This window comes from Idiotropiscis lumnitzeri, chromosome 14, assembly GCF_059441095.1.
Source record: "Idiotropiscis lumnitzeri isolate Australia: NSW breed Sydney's pygmy pipehorse chromosome 14, RoL_Ilum_1.0, whole genome shotgun sequence".
NCBI classification, from domain to species: Eukaryota; Metazoa; Chordata; class Actinopteri; order Syngnathiformes; family Syngnathidae; genus Idiotropiscis; species Idiotropiscis lumnitzeri.
In genome coordinates this window covers 20,121,387-20,143,030 of record NC_142404.1, presented here as the reverse complement: position 1 = coordinate 20,143,030, position 21,644 = coordinate 20,121,387, and the positions used below count along the sequence as shown (strand labels likewise).

The 21,644-nt window shown below is 49.0% G+C and overlaps 2 protein-coding genes across 5 annotated transcripts; both read left to right on the top strand.

Moving 5' to 3' along the window:
* The first annotated feature begins 49 nt into the window (after positions 1 to 49).
* On the top strand, positions 50 to 10,719 carry olig2 (oligodendrocyte lineage transcription factor 2). Of its 4 annotated transcripts, none has more exons than XM_088315935.1 (4): positions 50 to 336; positions 4,507 to 4,588; positions 4,654 to 7,366; positions 9,780 to 10,719. In XM_088315935.1, exon 4 carries the CDS (start codon positions 9,793 to 9,795, stop codon positions 10,549 to 10,551), a length of 759 nt encoding a protein of 252 aa, XP_088172061.1. In that variant the 5' UTR covers positions 50 to 336; positions 4,507 to 4,588; positions 4,654 to 7,366; positions 9,780 to 9,792; the 3' UTR covers positions 10,552 to 10,719. The 4 variants fall into 4 exon arrangements, with proteins under 4 accessions (XP_088172061.1, XP_088172064.1, XP_088172062.1 ...); XM_088315936.1 differs by lacking the exon at positions 50 to 336 and adding an exon at positions 4,376 to 4,431; XM_088315938.1 differs by lacking the exon at positions 4,654 to 7,366.
* A 2,238-nt stretch (positions 10,720 to 12,957) lies between these two features.
* On the top strand, positions 12,958 to 14,440 carry olig1 (oligodendrocyte transcription factor 1). The gene has a single exon (XM_088315560.1). The coding sequence runs from the start codon at positions 13,117 to 13,119 to the stop codon at positions 13,837 to 13,839; it is 723 nt and encodes a 240-aa protein (XP_088171686.1). The 5' UTR covers positions 12,958 to 13,116; the 3' UTR covers positions 13,840 to 14,440.
* The last annotated feature ends 7,204 nt before the right edge of the window (positions 14,441 to 21,644 follow it).

Genomic DNA, 21,644 nt, shown 5'->3' with positions numbered 1-21,644 from the left:
ACACAACATCCAACCACATTTCCCACTTTTCCGTCCGAATTATCGGCAGGTGGCGGTGTACCTAATGATGTGTACACAGAGAGGATTAGTTTGGCTTATTTTTTTGGCTTTTTGCGATGTCGCCACAAACAAGCTTCGAGTTAAGGCGTGACTACAACCACAAAGCAGGAAGTAGCTCTTGCGGCTTCGACTGACACACACTGAACCAAATTGATGCTAAACCTGCTAGCATGTAGCTCAAATGCTAACGCCTGGACGTGAACTGTGAAGTTGGACTACAAACTCTTTTCTGTCCATGACGACGCCGTCAAAAGTGTCTTCCAAGCCAAGTGAAGGGTGAGGACTTTGATTTTGTTTGACATGCACTGTTTTCTGCTAGCTTAGCTTAGCATCCTGCTAAACAAAGTTCATGTAACACACAATTGACAAATGGGCTCTTTTACGGGGTGGCAAGCAGTGGAGGCTGCCATCTCCAACTAAAGTTGAAGCCACCAAAACTAAATGAAGTATTTCATTATAAATGTTGTCTCCGCGGTGTGTCTAAATCTTTTAAGAACCTGTTCAGAATTTCCGCCTTTTTGTTTTCCCTTTCATGGCTGCCATTGACGACGTCTTGGTTCGTCATTGGGAGCCCGTTGAATGCTTGCCCAACAACCAATAGTTGGGCTGCAACAAAAGCGCAAACAGGAAATGTTGCAAAGTAGCACAAGCTGCACATGAACAAAAGTGGGTCAATCTTGCGCCGACCTGCTCACCGGACGGCCTCACACTCAATTAAGACTCAATCAGCTTGTTGAAAGTCAGACCTCCAAAAGTAAACGCGCACGCCAGACGAACAAGCCCGTTCAAAAGTACTTTCCAACGTTAACGGCTGAACGAGTGTTTGACTGGCTCACTTTTTATTTTGAAGGCCTGATTTTTGACGGGCTTGTTTGGCCGTTCGCCACGTTTGAATCGAAACGTCATCTGTTGATGAAAGTTCTGCCGTTAAATAAAGACGCCGTACACGCCAAGTTTTTGTTAGCGCTTGAAATGAATGCTAATTGGCAAGCTAACGTCATCTTCCGTTGTCCGTGTTTGGGTATCAGCATTTTTGGGGTTTTTTTGGCGGCAGACGACGCCTGCGACCCGCATGCTAATTTTTGTTAGCTTCTCCAATATGAGTTAGCCTTTAGCCGGCAAGTTCTGTTTGCAAAAATCTTTTCTGTATTTGTACAATGCAACTCATTGTTTTTGTTGTGTTTTTACTTTGACAGTACGTGGGCTTTCATTTGAAAACATTTTTTTAAAATGTTGTCGTCCATTTTGAAAAGTGTAAGAAATTGTTGCCTACCGACAGACACTTTTTTTTTTGGCTGTAAGTCTTTTTTGTTTCTGTTTTTTGAGGCGATTGATTGGATTTAAACGGCGGCACAGTTCAACGTTTTGGAGTTTGCGACACTTTCAAGGAATATTTTGCTACCGTTTTTTTATTTTGCCACACGGCATCATGTTGCTCATTCATCCAAACCGACTTTGCATTGCCAATTTCTTGCCGTCCCCCTCGTGAAAGTGGAACCGACTGCCCCCCCCCCCATTAGCACCCGACTCGCCCCCATCCCATGCCCCCCCCATCCTAGCTGTCAGCGCTACAACAATGGCGCGCAGCATTAGCATGTTAATGAGGCCAAACAGGTGGCCAGTAGACGTCTCAATTAAAGAGCTCGTTAAACAGCAAAGTTAAGCAACAGCACTTTTTTATTTATTTATTTTTTTGCATTTTGTGCGCAACAAATGAGTGTGCGTGTGTGTGAGTGACAGGTCGCAGGAAGTGAGACGGACGTAGCTAACGAGCGCATTGAAAGGTGGCCTTTCCCTTCCTCGGGGGCGGCGCAGAAATGGCCACAAATGACCAAAAGGCGACTTGCGGGACCACCGCGCAACAAAAGCAACACACTTCCTCCTGCATGTAAAAAAAAAAATCTTTTTGCAAAGTACGAGCAGCGTTAATGGCATTCCCACTCGTTTCAATGCGCGCCCACGTGCAAGAAAACACACTTTTAAATGCACACGCAGACACAACATACATTCCCCAAAACACACGCACGTCCCAATCCTTTTTGCAGGTCAAACATTTTTGTGTTTTTGCATTTTGTTTGTTGTCTGCTGGTTCCCCGTGAAATGTTTCCAATATTTGGTGGCTGTGGCCAGTCTTTTTAAATTCCTGCCAAATGTTTTCAGAACCTATCGCGCATAAAAAAGCAATGAAGTTGTGCAACAAAAAAAAAACCGCTCGGGACAATTTCGAGTGTCCAATCAATTTAGCACGCATGTTTTCAAATGTGGGAGGAAACCGGAGTGCCCGGAGAAAAGCAGGCACGGGAGATCATGCAAAGCCCACACAGGAAGGCCAAAGCCGGAATCAAACCCTCCACCTCTGCACTGTGAGGCAGACGTGCTAACCAGATGCCCAATTTCGGCTCAATTCTTTTTTTTTCATTCTTATTTATTTTTTTATTTTGGGGGGAGAAAATGGATGGGGTGGTTGAGGGATTGCGGTGGTCCGTCTTTTTATTTTTTTATTAAACCAAAAGTTGATACTGTGTTGCTCTTTGTGCGTCGCTACGTTTTCAGAGTGAAGTGAATTTGCGTCTTGGTAATTTGCTTTCGGACAACACGTGGGGTGGGGGGGGGGGGTTGTGCGTGCGTGCGTGCGTGTGTGCGTGCGCGCGCGAGCGAGCGCTTGCGTAGCACAATCAAGATGTAACACAACATGCTAATCACTTTGTCGCCACCACCAATTTGCTGCTAATCCTCGAGTCGTGTTCTCCGGACTGTGAAAATGGGGCCGCGCGCGCGCGCGTGTGCGCGCGTGACATGCGTCATGCCGAGAGTTAAAGGGGCGGGTGGCGCGCATTGGACAAACGGGGTTATGTTATGTCGTCGCGCACAATCGGCGACGGCGACGCTGGACACAAAAAAAAAAAATGTGTGTGAAAGATGGACGCCCCCCTCTGTCCCCCCTCCTCATGAATATGCTAATCCTTGTTTAGCATAGCTTGTTAATTAATGAGCCACAATGGCCCGCTTCTTCTTCGTCTTCGTCGTTTTGTTGCGCTCACACACTGACACCATTGCAACAAACTTTTTATGTGTCATCGACGCTGGCTGTGTTTCGTCTTTAGCTGCCGTCGCGCGCGCGACTCTTGTTAGCGTGGGCCGGGTATTAACCTACATAAGAGCAAGTTGGACAACAAAAGCTGTCGACCATCACTCGCCTCTCTGGGACAACATGGCGCCCTTCTTTAGCCGCTCGTTAGCATCATGCTAATGTGGATGCGCACAATAGCTACAATGTTGTTTCTGGCGGGTCCGCTTTGTGGCTGGGAGCCTGTCATTTTTTTTTTAACAACGCTAATGTTAGTACGAGTCAGTTTGTAGTTTTTTTTTCTTTTCATGTGAGCGCTTTGTCAACGTCAGCAAACTGGAAGTTGGTCATTTTGTGCTTTTGCGCTAATATTAGCCACTTTCTAAGCGGTTGGGGAATTGAAGAACTGGCGAAACGTTGCCCGTGGTTGAACTTTGGCCTCGCGACAACCTCAGCGTGACCTTGCACGCCTCAACGGCGACGTTAGCATAAAAGAACAGTTTGCATTTGCAATCAATGAAAGGTGTTATCCACGAGGGGGCGCTCACGCAACATGAAAATAAGCAGGTAGTAGCATTAGCATAACGAGTGTCAACGACATCTCAGCTAGCGTAGCCGCTGTCCTAATTGAAGCGCAACTCTTACGGCTGCCATGTTGTCTAATTTGCGTTGATTTTGCCGCATTTAGCTTTTTTTTTTTTAGGAGTGTTTCCTTCCCCTTGTCCATGACGTGAGATGTAAGTGTGTATATTCATGTGGATTTGTGTACATATTGTGGATATTTGCAGAGGTTTGCTGCTGCTAATCTTATACATTCCGCCGCCGCCGCCGCCTCGGTATGATCTACATTTTTGTTGCTGCAAATTTTCCCATTGTGGGACAAATCTTTATCTTTCTATAATAATGTTAGCATGGTGGTTTTGGTTTGAGAATAGTTAGCGGCATTTTGAGCTCATGTAAAAGATTGTTAATTTGGACAGATTTGAGTTAGCTAATTTAGCCTTTTAGTCTGAAAAAAAGTGATTTTGAGTGTGTTTTTTTTTACATTTTGACATCAGTGAAAATGTTTGTACTTTTAATTGAGTTCAGTGCTTTTGTTTTGTTGTAATCGCTGTAAATTTTGATGTCGTTTTGAGCAACCGTATTTGGTGAAAATGGCCGTAAATCAGAGCTGAATGAGCGATATATATATATATATATTTATATATTGTTTTTGTGACGGATTAACCAATGACTTTTTATTCCTCCATCGAGGTTCGAAATATTCGGAACAGCTGCCGAATGCAATGACCAAGCATGTGCAGGTGAAAGTGAGCAGGGGACGTTTAATTAGGAACAACAAGTGTCTAACTCCTATTGTGTGTGTGTGTCCACTTCAGGGTCCTCAAGACTTGGAGGAGCGCCCCGCCCCCTTCGAAGACAAGTTAGGTCCTCGAGTCAATTGTCCGCCGGACAACAGAGGTGAGGAACGACAAGACGATGGCAGGCCTCTAAATCATGGCCTGTTGTGTGTGTTTTTTTTACAGTGGCGGGTGGGGGCGTGATCTCCTGGTAGGTGGTCATCGCCGACCCGCGCTCACCCCACATCCTCTGGCCTTTCTCCGCCGCCTTGTCGCTGAGACCTCCCTGCTAATTAGCCCCCCAGGAGGCGCTAAACGTGCCCGTGTGACTCCGGCGTCGGCCGAGACGCCATTCAGGACGCAACCCCCCTCCCTCCCGTTGCCGCCGCCCCTCTACATTTCATCACCGCCCCCTGCTTTTGTCTCGCTGTCTCCCTCCATCAATCGTGCCATTAGGCCCCCGAATTACGGAAACTGGCAGGACCGCCCCTTTGCAGACCCACCCCCAACAGTCTCATTAACCCCACCTGTTGCTGGCCACCGATGCTGGCCCCGCCTCCTGAACAAGGTGGGGGGGGGGGGCATCACTTTGGGTGGTATGTTTCCTGTGGGGGGGGCCACAAAGCCCCCTGTGTTCAGGCGGGCCCACAGGAGCTTGTTTTACAACAGGGGAGGGGCCGCCCTCAATGGGCCGATGATGTGAACCGCCCCCGACCGACCCTTTCACGCTCACAAACACCCCCCCCCCCCCGCCCCGTGTCCCCCAACAGTAACCCCCTGATCCCCAAAGACACCCGCCTGGCAAGGCTCCCCCGCCAAAAAAAAAAAAAATGCTCCCGTTTTTCTCGCTTCGTTCCCAAACTAAAATCGTATCGAGCATCAAATTACGATTTGGCTTTGTGGAAAATGAAAGTTGAGCGAGCAAATTGCTCTGAAAGTCTCATTTTGGGCGGATCACGTAAGTCCCTCTCGGGTTTTGAGTCCCCATTGGATCGCTTTTCATGCGGTTCGGGTGCCAAATGAGGTGCACTTCCAAATCAAACTGATCGATGATCAAATTACTCGCCAACAATTGTTTCGCTTTGAGTCGCCACACGACAGTCAATTTTTCTGTGAATTTTTTTTCATGAAAGCAAAATAAGAACTTTGCAAACTTTCCCAAACGCTTGCGAAGTCCCTCTTGTGTGATATTGCGCAATTGTTGTTTAGTTTATTTTGTTGTTTTTTTTTTTTCTTTTGGTCCCAAAAATAAACAATATTTTGGAATCCGATTTTATTCGATGATTGCATCCACGGATGGAATGCTCAACCCCAAAAGTATTTGCGATGGCGACAGCTCAGGTTAGCGTTTTCGACAACCGCGTCAAGTGAGGCGGCATCCGTCGTTGGCCGAGGAATGCGAATTGTTGTGAACGCGCTTTGCGGTCGTCAACGTGGGCGCGTGTGCGTGTCGCCGCGCCAACTTGCGCCGACGTCTCCGTTAGCGAACGTGCAAAACGGGATTAGCGCGTTTACACGCCCGGCTAGCCGTTCGCAGGGAGGCTCTTTCAGGCCTTGAATGGCCGCGTGAATATATTCATCTCCATGCTGCTTTGTCAATCGTCCCCCCCCCAAGACCCCCGTCCCGTGCCCGCTCCCGTGACCCTGTAGGATCAGAGACCAGGTTGTCGAAACATTTGTAACATTTGGCAAAAGCAAATCTCTGCCTGTTGAATTGAGACAAGGAGTGGTGAGGAACAAAGTCCCCCCCCCCTCCCCAAAACACCCCCTTATCCCCTCTTGCTCGCCCACACAGCGGCGCAAATCCCCTTTTTCTCTGCCGGCGGCCAGATGGGGCAGCGGGAAGAAAAGGGCGAGCCGATCCTGCGCCATTCAATTTGTCACGCCGTCGAAAGAGCTTGTAAGCTCCTCATTCGCACGGGAAGCCGTCCGGGCCCTGCCACTTAATTAGCTCCTAATAGTCGCCGTCCACACAAAGCCCCTCACCGCCCCCCGCCCCCCCTCCCGCCGCGGCGTATCGTTTTAAGCACCGTCGCGAGTGCAGCAAACAAACGGCGCTCAACCGCCAGAGAAAGCAAAGAAACGGCAACAAGGCTTGACGGATTAGTTTTTGTTGTCCCGTATCCCCCCCCGCCACCCCCCCAAATCCCTTTTTTGGGGCTCTTGGGCCCATCTGCAACTTCATCAAACTTACACCCAAGAAACTCAAAGCGCAAAACATCGTCAATCGGGATGAGGTTCGTTGCTGTTTTCTTTTGGTTTTTGGTATCTCCGATCACGAGATTTGGTCCAGAGTTCTTTCAAAGCCATCGCGGTTTTTGATGTTGGCAAAGTGCGATGAGGGCAGCGACCAAAGAAATGCCAGCAGGTTTTTGTGTGTCTGTGTTGTCCCCGCGAGTGGCTTCATTGTGCCAAAAAAAAACAAAGCTGTTCACGTAACCCAAAAGACCTTGGCAAGTCCGAATGAAGGATGCCACCGACGCTCCACATGGAACGTTTTGTTTCTGTTCTGGAGTTTGCTGCAAATTGAGACGGCGAACACGAAGACGCAAACGTGACGGTCAACTTTCGTTGCTTGGCACCGACGACCCGAGAGGAGAAAATGTTTTGAGGTCATTTGGACCTCAACCCCAAGACCTGAATCTTGGGTCTGACTTGAAACTGCGGTCTTAAACTTGCCATTGAAATCATGGACCTTGGACCTGAAACTGGGACGCCAGCCTTGGTGGACCATAGACCTGACCCAGATGCCAGACCTGAACCTTGACTTGATCCAAAGTTAAACTGAAGGCAACAAACGTGTTTGATGACATCACTTCCTGCTCACAGAATAGATGGTTTTCAGCCATCCGAGACGTTCCTCGCAGCCCACCTGTCACCCATGACGACTCCCGTTTTGGTGAGTGAACTCGTTTGTTCTTTACGTCTCGGTCGCGTGGCCTGAAGGGGGCGCTCCAGAGGCCATGTCCTCACAAGTTCACCAAAAACAAGAAGCGCTTCATTTCTTCGCAACGTTCAATCATCGTATGGCTGAAATATTGTTAGATTTGTTAAGTTCTCCAGCATTTGCGTTATGATCGTCATGATCCGAGAGCCATCTCCATACTGAACTCTCACACACACACGAGACCACCCTAACCTCGCAAAACAGCATTGTGATGTGTTTCTATATGCCCTATTCAGTACTGAATTCCATTGCACTGTCTTCTTTATTTATCTAATTTATATATTTGTCTGTATTATTGTTGTATTGCACTGGAGAGGGGAGCCCTCTAATCTCGTTGCACACTTGAGTACAATGACAATAAAGGGATTTCTATTCTATTCTATTCTATGATGGCGAGGAGGAGGAGGCAACATTTTCAGGATTAATATTCACAAACAATTTGGGTTGGTATATATATATATATATATATTTTTTTTTTTTCCATTTATTTAATAAATGTAAATCCCTTTAAAACTGCATCAACATGCACACAAACATTTAATGGTTTTAACAGTTTGACCAATGCCATCGTCAACCGATTTCTGATCATAATAATTGGGAATAATAAATCAGAGATTTCTCTTAATTTCCAGTTGTCATTTGAACAATCAGAAAAAGTGCGAAAGAAAGTAAAGCAAAACAATCCGACATGCGGCCTTTCTAGGAGTGAAAGTGAATTATAAAATAATAATAATAATAATCAGGAATATCATATCTGCAGAAAAAAAATCACTTGGCCTCCAAATCAAAAATAAATGTTACGTCACAGGTAGCGAGGAGGGTGTGTGTGTGTGTGTGGGGGTGTGCGCGTGTGTGTAAGATTTCACTTAAGATGTTGCCCCGCCCTCCCTCAAGGCAGTTGATTGGTAGCTTGCACAAACACACACACACACATTCACACACACACGCACAGAGTGTTGTTGTCCCGGTGTGAGCCCACCCGCGCCCGCGCCCCCCCCCCTCCGTATAAAAAGCGCCAAGCACCGGGGGCATGTCACTGTGCAGCAGCCCCGCGCGTGGAAGGACGTCCACGTCGTCCACGTGGTCCACGTCCAGCGCTGACGACGTCACGTCACGCACGTCACGCGGATTTCGCCCCCCCCCCTTCTTTTTTGGACCCTTTTTGGGCCTTTTTGGGAACTTGGCCTCCTAATAAGAGACGGTGAGTTTCAAGAAATCCACTTTGTGCAACTTTCATCGGCGTGCGCGGGCGCGTGCCCTCTTTCGGGACAGACGGGCGAGTGTGCGCATGCAAACAAATTTAATTTCGCTGCAAGGATGCTCGCGACTTTCTTCCAAATGTCACTAATTATATTATATTATATTATATTATATGATATGTGTACACCGTATTTGCATCAAACAATATTGACCATCGTTTGGGCGGCAAATACAAAATGTATTCTATAAATTGAATATGAATACCAACGTAGTCAATTTAATCTGTGCTGCATTAATTTTATTTTTGGGGGGCGGGGGGGAGGGGTGAACAAAGTATTAATTCGTGAGCATTTGCCTTAATTTGTTTGGGTTCATTCGCTTGCGTCCAAGATGCTTTTCTTCATTTCAGCTGCTCGAGGGCCGCTGAATGCGCTGCCTGTTTTTTTTTTTATTCTATTTTATTTTATTTTATTTTTTTAGTATTTTTTATGTTTCCCTCCGCCAATGCTTCAAATGATTTGTGATGATCTTTTCGGCGACGGACGCGTCGAAAAAGCGGCCCTCGAGGAAGAAAAACAAACGGAAAAAACGGTCCTCCGTTTTTGGGTTGACTTTCAATAAAGGGAAACAACCCTAATAAAAAAATATTTTCTCGATTTCTTTGCAAATTGCAGTTTTGAACGGAACCAAATGTGAAAGGCGTGATTCCGTTTCTCTCTGCTTTGGACTTGTTTTCATGCAATTTGAAATCAATTATTTGCTAGTTGTTTTTTTTCTTTTTGTTTAAAAAAAAGTGTATAGAAAATTAAAATCATGAATGTCAAATTATTGTTCATCTTCCTGAAAAGATTTAGTGTCGCATTGAAATCATTTTGGGGGCGGGCGCAAAACGATTTATCTTCAAATTGCTTCAAAGTGTTTTTTTTTTTTGTCTGTCTTTAAAGGCGAAGCAAGCACGAAACGGAATCGCGTCTGTCACGTTTGGTTGCCCTCGAAACGGCACAAAACCAAAAAAAGTTTTTTTTTTTTTTGTTTTGTTTTTAATTTCGGTATGTTCATTTGTTGCAAGTCTAGCCACGAACTGAAAATCTCCGCGCGGCAAACTTTGGCGCGCTTGACCTTTCTGACTTTTGCTGCCGTCACTGACGTGATTTTATTTTGGCAGGTGCGCGCGCACGATGGAGTCGGACGCGAGCCGCGTGTCGTCGCCGGAAGCGGACGCCGCATTCCTGTCCACGCTGCGCCGCTCCGCGCACGCGCACACGCACACGCACGGCTTCCCGGGCGCCGTGTCGTCCACGCAGGTCGACTCGCCCACGGGGGAGGGGGCGCCCCTCCGCCACCACCTGCACCACCTCGATGACGATGACGAGGACGAGGACGCGGACGTGGACGCGCGAGCGGCCTCCAAGAAGGCGGAGCGCAAGTTGCTGTCGGAGCACGAGCTGCAGTCCATCCGCTTGAAGATCAACAGCCGCGAGCGCAAGCGCATGCACGACCTGAACGTGGCCATGGACGGCCTGCGCGAAGTCATGCCTTACGCGCACGGGCCTTCGGTGCGCAAATTGTCCAAGATCGCCACCTTGCTGCTGGCCAGGAACTACATCCTCATGCTCAGCTCCTCGCTGGACGAGATGAAGCGCCTGCTGGCCGACATTTACGGCGGGGGTGCGGTCGCGGGGGGCTCTGCCGCCTCCGCCGCGCACCACCCCTCTTTGACTCACGCGCACCCGGCCGCCCTGGCGTCGGGCCCGCACGGGGTCGTCCACCCGTTGCTCCAGCCGCCGCCGCCGCCGCCCCCCGCCAGAGCCCCGCACGGACTCCTCAAGGCCCCCCCGCCTGCCTTCCAGCACTGGGGCGTCGCCGCCGCCGGGATGCCGTGCCCGTGCAGCATGTGCGCGGTGCCGCGCCTGCACGCGGGAGACTCCAACAAGTGAATGCACGCGCGACAACTTAAGACAACGAAGTCCCCCTCAACCACAACGCGTGGCTTGTAAATAGTTGTACAGCGCACGTGTTCTGTCTTTTTCCTTTGTGAATGTTTGTCAGGACGGAAAAAACGAGCAAATATTTATTGACAATTGTCATGTGACTCCACTTGAGAAAAATAAATGAAAGTGAAAATAAAAAAATGCCTGCATGTTGCCTTTTCTTTCGTTTCAATTTAAAAAGGAAAGACTATTTTTGGTGTGTTTAAAAAAAAACTTGATCTTCCTGCCCGTTTCTCGTTTGTTTGGAAAGTTGAGAAAAAAATCAATTCCATTTATGCTGCAACTATTGGAATCTGATTACAATTTTTAATTGTGAACATTTGAATCCAAAATTGATTCTTGCATCATGTTCACTTTTCACGTCTTTACGATAGAAAATAAGGTTTTGTTCTGTTTGTGCATGAAAAAAGATCATTGTCGTGAGTTTTGGACGTCAACTTCCAGGCGGAAGTGTGACGTCATTTTCATGTTTGTTCCTTTCCCGCGAGCGAAGGAAGCCACAATCATTTTCGCTCCTTTTTCAGCGATTGCATCGTCGTCGGCTCTTTTGCTTCTTTTCATGCCGTGCACGCGCGCGCGTGCGTTGCTCTTTCTGAAGTTCCCCTCAAACACACTTTCAGGCAGCTTCTCATTTCTTCGCGTGCTACGTTGGCGGGATTTGGAAGGGGAAAAAAACACAAACAACGTGTTTGCTTTGTGTCATTTGTCTCACGTCTGGAGAAACGTTGAAAACACAAAGCAAAATGATCCTAAATTTCTATTTGGAGAAACAAAAGTGTTGCAGTTAGGCGATCTTAGCAAACGGCAACGCTTGCCAGCATCCGGGTTCTTTTGAGGTTCCGCTGTCGACGAATGTCCCGAGGCCACGACACGTGACCTTTGGCAGCAGGCCCGGTGCAAACAAATGCGTTCGAGGTTGCGTTTTGAAATTGAGCATTCAAAAAAGTCAACCAAAATGCTGCTCTCAACATTTTGTTTGCTGCATTTTGCCATCATTAAAATTGTTGTCACGTTTCCGGCTCCATTTTGCTCCAATTCAAATTTGGAGAGCGGCTTACGGAAACATCACAGAAATCGCATTTCAGCTTCAATTTTGTCCCGCCGGTGATGACATCCTGAAAAACGACTTTCTATACACGGGCCTCTTATAAACAAACGGAACAAAAACAAGGATGAAGCGTTTGCAAAATCCCGAATCAAATTTTGCTTGTTGATCCAAATTCGATTTGAACTTTTCAACCTCGTCATTGTCCCTCAATCTGTCTCAACACAATGTCGGCTTGGTTTTGTTCCCGTCGCAGCCTCGGGCTTTTTTTTTTTTTTTTGGACCCGGTCTCAACATCCCAAATTGTTGCTCTTCTCTTGTGAGTCTCGATCTGGTCTTGAGCACGGCACCGGTTTTGACTCTCAAATCTCATTCGTCTCATCGCCCAAAAGACGTTTTGGGACACAACCTGCTCAGGACGACATGCAACTTGTTTTTCAGGACTTCCTGCTTTGGCGCGTGAAGAGACGTTCGAATCGTCCTGCTGCGTTGTCATGGCGACCCCGGTTCTTTTCCTGGGACAGTCGAGCCTTCTTTAAGCGCGCAGGTGCACACATGCTGCCGATCCAAATGGATGCTGCTGCGTGTGACCCCCCCCCCCCCCGCCCCCATAAAGCCTCCAGTCTTCCCGCGCCAGTTCGCTCCTGGAAGCTGTGCGGCGGATGCGGCGGCGCCCATCCCGCTCGTGAGGGACACCGGCTTCTTTATTTCGAGCCCAAGCACACGACGTCCCCCAAGCAGGTGTCCCCTTTTTGCCCCCCCGGATGCGACGTTAACATGCCGCATCCGTCACGTTGATTGTCCGCACACACACACACACACACACTTTCTAAAACGACACACAGGTGGCGTCCCTTCCTGTCGTCCGTCCTCTGCGCAGACTTCCTGCGCTCGTCCTTTTGTTGCAAACAAGCCGCCTCGTGTTTGGAGTTGCACCATCCGGTCCTCCTGCTTCACTTGGGATCCTTGCACGGCGGTGAGGCCCCCCACATGGGGGCGGGGGGGGCGGGGGGAGGAGGCTTGTCTCAATGCTCCTGTTGTCATTTTTAGAAGGTGGGGCTTGAATATAACGGTTGAGCTCGCCCAAGATTCGCCTGAGCTCGGCGTCAAGTAGTACGTGTGTGTGCGTGTGCACGTGTGTGCGTGCGTGTGCACGTGTGTGCGTGAGTACACGCTTATCTCTGCCCAAAAAAACTTCTGTGTTTCCTGTGATGCCGGCGTTGTGGATTTGGAGTGCCGTTGAAGAAATGATAAATGCCAGTTGGTTGGATAGGCACTGCCCTGGAAGGGTGGGGGGGGGGGGGGGGGGGGGGGCGGTCATTTAGCTCACTTTCCAGCATGTGAGAAGGCATCACTTTCAGAGTTCTCACTGTGGAGTGAGAAGGCTCTCACGAGGAAGATTTCGAGTCGTCTTGCGCAACTGCGAGCGGCGTCGTTTGACTCTTTTTGTCCAAGACAACTTGAAGATGAACGTCTTGAGCAACCCGATTCTCAGAGCCCCCCAGGACCTCCATTACGGACCCGCCTCAGTGCAGAACCTGTCCTCCTGCCCTTCCGCTTTGGCTCCCCACCTTCACCCGCCGCCGGCACCCGGGGGCCCCCCCAGGGGGGGCTCCTCCAAGGCGAGCCGGGAACTGAGTTCCGAGGAGCAGCAAGAACTGAGGAGGAAGATCAACAGCCGCGAGAGGAAGAGGATGCAGGACCTCAACGTCGCCATGGATGCGCTGAGAGAGGTCATGGTCCCCTACGCCTCCTCCGCCCCCGCCTCGGCGCCCCCCCACCCTGCGGGCGCGTCTCCCGGTCGCCGCCTCTCCAAGATCTCCACGCTGGTGCTGGCGCGGAACTACATCCTGTTGCTAGGCTCGTCCCTGCAGGAGATGCGGCGGCTTCTGGGCGAGCTGAGCGCGGGGGCGAGCGCGGGGGCGGGGCCCGGCCCCCGGCTGCTGCTGACGGGGGGCTGGCCCCTCATGTCGGGCCCCGGGCGGCTTCTCCTCACCCAGGAGCCCTTCCCGGCCTCGGGCGTTGCGCCCCCCCTCCCGCTCTCCGCCCTCAAAGGTCCCCCGGAGAGCCCCCTCCCCCCCTCCCCGTGGGGCTTGGGGCCGGCCTCGGGGTTGCCCTTGTGCCTGTGCGGCGTGTGCAGACTGCCCAGGTTCGGCCAGCCGGCCCTGCCTGCCCGGTTCCCGAAGTGACACCCGCAAGTTGCCGGAGAAGTTTTGCAAACGTAAAAGATGAATTTTGTACTGCTGACTTCGCCTCGCTAATGCTCGTTCACAAAGACGCAAACTCTGGCGGTGATGCTAACACACAAGCGAGCGTCGTCATTGGTCTGCCCCCCCCCCAGCATGAAAAGATCATTTTGATTCTTTGCTCTTTCCGCCGCTCACAATATGTTCAATCGGACAGAAAAAGTGCCAGCGCTGATGGGAAACTTGACGAGCACTCGATGAGGATTACGAGCGGGACGTCATTAGGACAGATTACGGGCAAGTAAGGATGAGGGGGCGGGGCTTCATCAAAGTCGGCGTGCACATTTGCATAAAGCTGTTTGTGTGAGATTAGCTACCTTGCGAGTTGGTTCACTCGCCCCCCCCCCCCCAATCTTGAGTGCCCCCCCCCCCCGAAGAGAAGGTTGCTTTCCACTGCCGGCTGCTGTCATTGTTGCAGCATCTCACGCTTTTGAACTCATCTTCTGCTTTCACACGCACACACACTATATATTTCCAGTTTTGTATTTTGGGGAGTTTATTGTATTTAATTCACAAAGTTGTGTTTTCGTGAAAAACATTTCTATTACTGAAAATGTTGGAGGGTCTAAATTTTGCAGAAAATGTATATTTTAAACAAATTGTGTATTTCTGGGACAAAAACAGTTTTGAAATAAATTGTAACATATAAAAAATATGAATAGGTTGGAAATTGTGTATTTTTAAGGAGAGAAAATGAAATTATTTATTAAGATTTGTATTTCGTAAGACACAGAAAGTGACCTTTGAACCCTGCGTGGACTCGGAAGAACTTGAAGAAATGACTCGTACCTCGTCGCAGACACACCTGCACGCTTTTGCGTGCGTTAATTGAGTGGTTTGGCACACACACAATTGAAATCACGCATTCTGTCCCATGGACGGAAAAACACGTTCAAATCTTTTGCCAACGCGATTGAACGACCAAGCCGACATTAAAAATAAAAAGAGTGCTGGTCCGGCAGCCTAATCTGCAACAGCCAATCACGGCCTCGCTTGTTGGCGCGCAGCCATAGACGGGACGAAAAAGTCTCGCATGAAAAATTTGTGACGTGGCGGGAAAAAAAACCCCATAAAATATTTGTCAATAATGAAGCCGAGGACACTGAGGCGAGTCTGGCACTTTATATGAAATGTATGAATGAATAATTGAATGTTTTTTTTTCTGGGGCGGTGCACAGCATTCGCCGTTCGCAGGATTCAAATATTTTGCAAGTCGGAGCAGAAGGAAATCTCGAGTGAGAGAAGAAGCAATTGAGAGCCAAAAATGATCATTTGAAGCTGGATTTAATTTGGGCAAAGTGATAAAGTTGTGTGCCGCATACACACGCACGCACACCCCCACGCACACACACACACATGCACACGCACCCGAACACACACAAACAAGAAATTTAAGATGCATTTGTGTGTGCAATTGTGTTGTGAAGGAGCAATAAAGTGAAGTTTTTTTTGGGGGGGGGGGCATCAGCAAAGACCACATACACACTTTTTTCATCTGGACCCATCTGACCCATCCATCTGTTCGTACACACACACAAGTCAAGGGCAAAGTGAAAGGTCTAAACATATGTGCATGCAATATAGTTGATATTTTAAGATGTGTGTGAGAGATCTGGATCAGAGCCACAAAATCTCAGTCCCCCCCCCCCACACACACACACACAAAAACACTTGTTCGCTAGTCTTTCTGCTGACCAGCAGAAAGTCACACGTCAAGCCAAGGACATTGAACGCGCTTGCGTGTGTGTGTGTGTGTGTGTGTCCTTCGGGAGCACAAGGGCAGGTCAACATTCGAGGCCAAGCAGAAGAAGAAAAAGAAGAAGAAGAAGCGCGCTCTTTTGCGGTGATGTCATTGCGTGCGTGTGCGCAGGTGTCATGGCGGCTCCTCATTAGCATAAATTAGCATGTGTCAAAAACCTTCCCGAGCATCTTCACTTCCTGGACCGCCGCCCGCTCACGCACGCACATGCACGTGGGCGTGCACGTGAGCGGCCTGCTAAGTTTACACACGCAAACGCAAACACCAACCAAGCCGCACAATATTGATAAAATTGTAGAAGATAAACGGAATTTTTGGGTGGACAACAAAAGTGGCGCGAGGGTGGGACGCCATGTTGGTCATTTTGCAAAGGGGGCGCTGCGCCGTCGTGGGAACGCTCAACAAGCGTTTGTGTTTGTTGTCATTGAGCAAAAGGAGGACCAAAAAAAAAAAATGACCTAAAAACGATCGGTCCCAAAAGGGCAATTTGCAGACAACCAAAATTCATTCAGGACGCAACGAGGGTGTGAAAAATGTTGCGCTCCATTTTTTCGTTCAACACAATTTGGAACTTTTGAGAAGAACTTCATCCATCAAATGATACAAAAAGGAGCCAAATGAAAATGTGAAACGAGTTCAAGTTTGGTGGCGTCCCGTCGCAAAAGCAAATGAAGGTGACGCCGGCGTCACTCCTCCCGCCTTTTCCATCCTGTGGCGCTGGTTTTGCTGCCGCCGCCCCCCCGCCGGCCCAAACAGACGCGCGCATGTTTACCGGGCCGCTGTCATCGTGGCGGGAGTCTTGTCGCGCTCACACTGCGCGACAAGACGACGCTTAGCCTGGGCGCGCGCCGCATGCTCATGCTCACATTTGCCGCCGCCGCCGTTTCGTCACGTGGGACATGACGAGACCGAGTCCATCTGGACGATGTCGCCAAGCGCGGCGCTGGCGACATCGTCCAGAACAAAAAATGGCAACAAAAACAAAATGATGAAGACGATTGGAGGCTTTACGTCAAGTGAATTGGGAAAAGTGCGCGATGACGTTTGGCTCAGATTTTGCTTTTTGCCTCGGCCCCGCCCCCTCGCCGCAAAACACAACACAGACCGTCTCAATGTTGCTTGACATCTTTTTTTTTTTTCTCGACACAAACAGGCGCGTTGTGTGTCGCTCAATGTGTCCCTTCCGCGCCGGCGTCAACGTGTGTGTGGCGCACACACACACACTCTCGCTGGTAGCACTTTCGCTCGGATCGACACACGCTCTGAGCAGTTAGCTGTGGTGAGGCCTGATGGGAGTGGGCGTGGCTTGGCATCAGCGGCTATGATCGCTAATTTCCCTCAGGAGGACACACACACCCACGCGCATGCTGTGTGTGTGTGTGTGTTGTCACTGTGTCCTTTAATGAGGCGGCGACGCTCCCTGCGGTTCATTTAGCAACTCGCCACGTACTGACATTTACACACAATTAGCAGCCGCACTGCGCGTGCGCGTGTGCGCGTGCACGTGCACGTGTGAGAGGCAAGTGCAGGTCATCAGTTTCACGCGTTCAAAATGTGTTGCCGCAAAGCTTTGCGTGAACATCAACGAGATGCTCAAAGTTGAGTTTTCTTCGCAGAGGATAAAGAAGATGTATCTGCGAGTTTTGTTAATTCTACGTTTTGAAAGAAATATCCGACGCTTAACAACGCCAACGTTGACTTGTTAGGGCTGTTAGCCCGTCTATGGCATTTCTTTGCATCGTTAGCATGAAGCTCCAATGTCCGCTCACAGATCAAACTCTTCTCGTATCTCAAGGCACCACTGAAACGTTTGAGGTTTTTTTCACGCCAGCATTTTTTGTTGTTGTTGTTGTGAAGCAAAAAAACCCAAACAAAAACAGACCGCAAAGGGACGGAAGGACGCTGATCGTCGTGTACGCGATTGTTGTGTGATGTCATTCGGGGTTGCGTCATGCACGGACACGCCCCCCCCACCAAACTGGTGCCAGTCAGCACGTCCAGCTGTGACACACAAAACAACAAAGAAGCACTTGTGCGGCCAGCGTGCCGTCACTGAGTGTGCGCGCGCGCGCGCGTGCGTGTGCGCTCGTCAGCCGGCTTTGTTTGTTGTCATGAATGGACAAAATATTAGGAACAGCCGTCAAACACTTTTCAGTTTGATGTCGGCGTGTGTCAGGTGACCTCACATATGTGCTGGTGTCACTAGCCACGCCCCCCCGCCACACACTCATGGCAACACTAAGAAAAAAAAAAACGACTACACCTGATCAAGTCTCAGGAGTTTGTGCATCCTCATTAGCAAATATTTTTCTTGTGTTTGTTAATTGTGTGCTTCTGCACCAGCTGTCCCCCCCACAAGGTAACCCCCCCACACACACACACACACACACACACACACACACACGCGCTGCTCCCTAACAGCCACTAATTGTCATCATAAGGAAGTGAGGACGTCACAACTGGAGAACAGCCTGCGTCAATGCACTCGTGTATCGTGTGTGTGCGTGTGTAGTCTGGGCACACACACACACCCCCCGGCGGCCCCGAAAGAGTGCCGAGGAACCCCCCACCCCAAGAGAATGAAGGCAAACGCAAGTGTAGCTAATGACGAGATGAGTGGGCGAGAGACGAGGACCTCCGCCAAGGAAAAGTCCAAAGAAGGAAAGTTGAACAAAAAAAACTACAGAATTTTAAAAGTCAAGTTTGGAAAGCGAAGAATCGGGTCATCGTGTTGATTCAAAAAAGGGGAAGTGAAAAGTTAAAAGAAAAAAAAAAAAGAAAGAAACAATGCGTGCTCGGTTTGGTTCAAGTCTGATGATTGACTTGGCCAGTTTAAAGAGCAAAAAGAAAAGCACCCAAATGACTTTTTGGGCCGATTCGACGGATTGCGCAGATGAAAGGTGAGCGTTTGCCGAAATGCCGAAAAAAAAGAACTAAAGAGCAAACGTGAAATGTGGTGGCGGTCATGAGCTGCTTTGGGGCTGCTTTGCACCTTCACGACCTGGATGAGGTTCTGCCATAGTGATGGAACCGAAAATTCCGCTCTGGACCAGAAAATCCCTAACCCTGAAGGGACCTAGTCCAAATCCAGACCCGAATGTGATTGAAATGCTTTGCAGGCCTGACTCTCGAGATCTTGGAAAAAGCCTCGAGCGTCGCCGACAGACGGACGTCCAACAAAAGCGGAAACGAAATCCAAGTGAACTGACGAGGCAACGAGGAACACCTGAACAATACTCGAGTGGCTGAGGCAGCGGATCGGAAAACACAAACGGGACCGACTCGCCATTGACTTTTTTGTTCCCTTCGTAATTTAGATTTTGACCGCGCAGCGGCGAGTAAAAACGAGTTGAGAAGGGGGCAAAGACTTTTGCAGTGCACTCGGTGCAACGGTTTGTGTTTGTGTGTTTTGTGTACTTGTGTCTCAGCGGCAGGAAGGTCATGTGGACGTTGCGCTTCAGTTCCGACACAAGCGGATTCTTTTTCTTCCTCTTCTTGGCACGTTCAACACAACACTGACAGCTCAGCTCCACCAGGACGCCTACGCGCACACACACACACACACACACACACACACACACACACAGGGGAGACATTAACTCTGACGGAAAATGCAAGAAAAGTGGAGAGCCGCAAGATGAAGACAACCAGGATGATGTCCTTGCTCTTGTCCTGTTCTACGGGACGGCTGTGGTCTTGGTCTATGTTCTGATCCTGATCCTGCTCCTTATCTTTGTTGTTAACCTCGTTCTTATCTTACAACTAATGCTTGTTTTCCGTGTCCTTGTCCTGATTCTTGATCTGGTCCAGGTCCTAATCCTAGTCCCTGACCCAGTCCTTGTCCTGGTCCACAGCACAGTTCAGTTGGCGTTTCTGCTCAGTGCTGCAGGTTGCGGTCTCTCTTACGGTTCTCCGTCCTGCTCCGAGGTCCTTGCCGCAGTCAAAATGGCGTTTGTGGCATGTTTTGGTTCTGGTGGTCCCGCTCATGTTCCGAGTAGACGGTGGCATGGAAGTGGACTTTCACTCTTGTCCCATCCCACTCCCACAGAAAAAAAATTCTATCCTGTCTTGGTGAAAGCCACTCCCATTCCAAATGACTCGCACTCCTGTAAACGGTTGCGTCGGTTCTGGTTCTGGCAAATCTTGGTCTTGTTCCTTGTCCTTTTCCTGTTGTGTCTTGCAGTTTCGGTTCTGGTCCAGCTCACTGTTGCTGTCTCTGGTTCTGGTACGTGTGCACGTGTTTGCTTTTTTTGGTGGGGGGGTCGGCTCATCCCGTGCCACATTCGACTGTTGCTTCGCAATTCTGGAATTCTGCGAGGCAAATTTTGTGTCACATCCAGAACCGATGTTCCGTTCAAGAAGGTCAAAGATTGCTTCTGTTACAGATGCTCCACTCGCTCACAGAAGACTGGCCATTGTTTGCCCGCTTGAGCGTGCGTGAGCGCACGTGCGCTGTCAGTTTGATTGGGGGGGGGGCTGAGGTCACATGTGCAGGAGTGTTTTTTGGCGGTCACCGGTCCAGAGGGGCGGCGGGCCGAGACCATCTGCTCACCAGAGCAACATTTACCTGCCACGCTCTTGGCCACTGGCCATACACACATAGACACACGCACACACACCCACACACACACACGCGCGGGGTCACGCCACCCCAAATGACAGGCCGAGAGCAGATGTCCGTCAACCTCCTTGTCTACTTAATTAAGCGGAATCAGAACTCACACACGTGCGCACAAACACAATCTCACACACACAAGTGCGTGTGTGTGCGCACGTTACAACCGGACATCCAAAGCAGTTCTGGTCTCATTTCCAAAACGGAGTTGTTGGTGCAATTCGAAGTGGACTTGCTCACCGGATTTCAGATTTGGACTCCAGAACCGGGTCAACCGGTTCGGTTCTACCCCGGGGCAACGCTCGTCTCGCTTCGCAGATGCCGACTGTTGTCGTCCAAGCGGTTCGGGTCAGGCTGCTAGAGAAAAAAAAACTTTGTTGAGCCCCTCCCCCAAAATGACAAAGACGCCCCCAGAACATTTTCGCCTTGCCCTCAAGTATGCACGCTCGTTCAGAACCGGTTCTCAAGGTGTCCTTGTGGACCGGCCCTCACAACAGCAGCCAAGACGAAATCCTCCAAAGTGGACTTGAGCAGTGGCGTTCAGTTCTGGACTTCAGATTTGTGCCCCCTAAGCAAAAAAGAAAAAAACATACAGAGCAGCCCTTGACCAAATTGACCCCCCTTCAAGTTTTTTGTGCTTTGGCGCAAAACCTTTTCAAATGTTTTTTTTCCCCAGTCAAAGAATGAAGTGATAATTGCAGCTCCACAACAGCAGGTGGCAGTGCAGCACATTCTCATTTTTTGATTTTCATTTTGACATTTCACGCAACTTCACTTGAAATTTGTCGTGCAGGAGACAAAAAAAATATATATTTTATTAATGGACATTTCCTTTTCAATTTAAAGTGTTTTTTCTTCCCAAATGGAGGCTCTTTTTTTACCTCGACCAGTTATGACACACAACCGTCGTCTTCTTTGACAACACACATGAGGGACACGCACAAAAATCAAAAGGTGGACAAAACAGTGCCTTTTAAAATAACTTAAAATTCTAACGGGAAAAAAAGAATAAAAATCCAAAAATAGAAAAAAAAAAATCCCCAAAACAGAATATTAAAACTTGATTTTTTTTGTTGGTTGTGAAAAACGGAGAAAGAATTAAAAGCTGGAAAAATATCCCAAAAGGAAAATTTCAAAATAAAAACCTAAAAATGAATTGCTTCCATCGATTAGGATTATTTTTTTAAAATGCATTTTGACGTGAACAAGATTTTTTTTGTTTATTATTTGCATGAAAACAAAAGATGAATTTTTGGACTTTATATTTCTTTTTGTTATATTTTATGTGAATAAGTTGCAGAATTTTCCTTTGATCATCACGTTTGCGAGTTGGGAAAATGGAGAGGCGCTAAAGTCAAGACAAGAGACGCAAGA

Coding starts and splice junctions, on each gene's coding strand:
- olig2 (XM_088315938.1), top strand. CDS start 9,793: ATGGAGTCGGACGCGAGCCGCGTGTCGTCGCCGGAAGCGGACGCCGCA.
- olig1 (XM_088315560.1), top strand. CDS start 13,117: ATGAACGTCTTGAGCAACCCGATTCTCAGAGCCCCCCAGGACCTCCAT.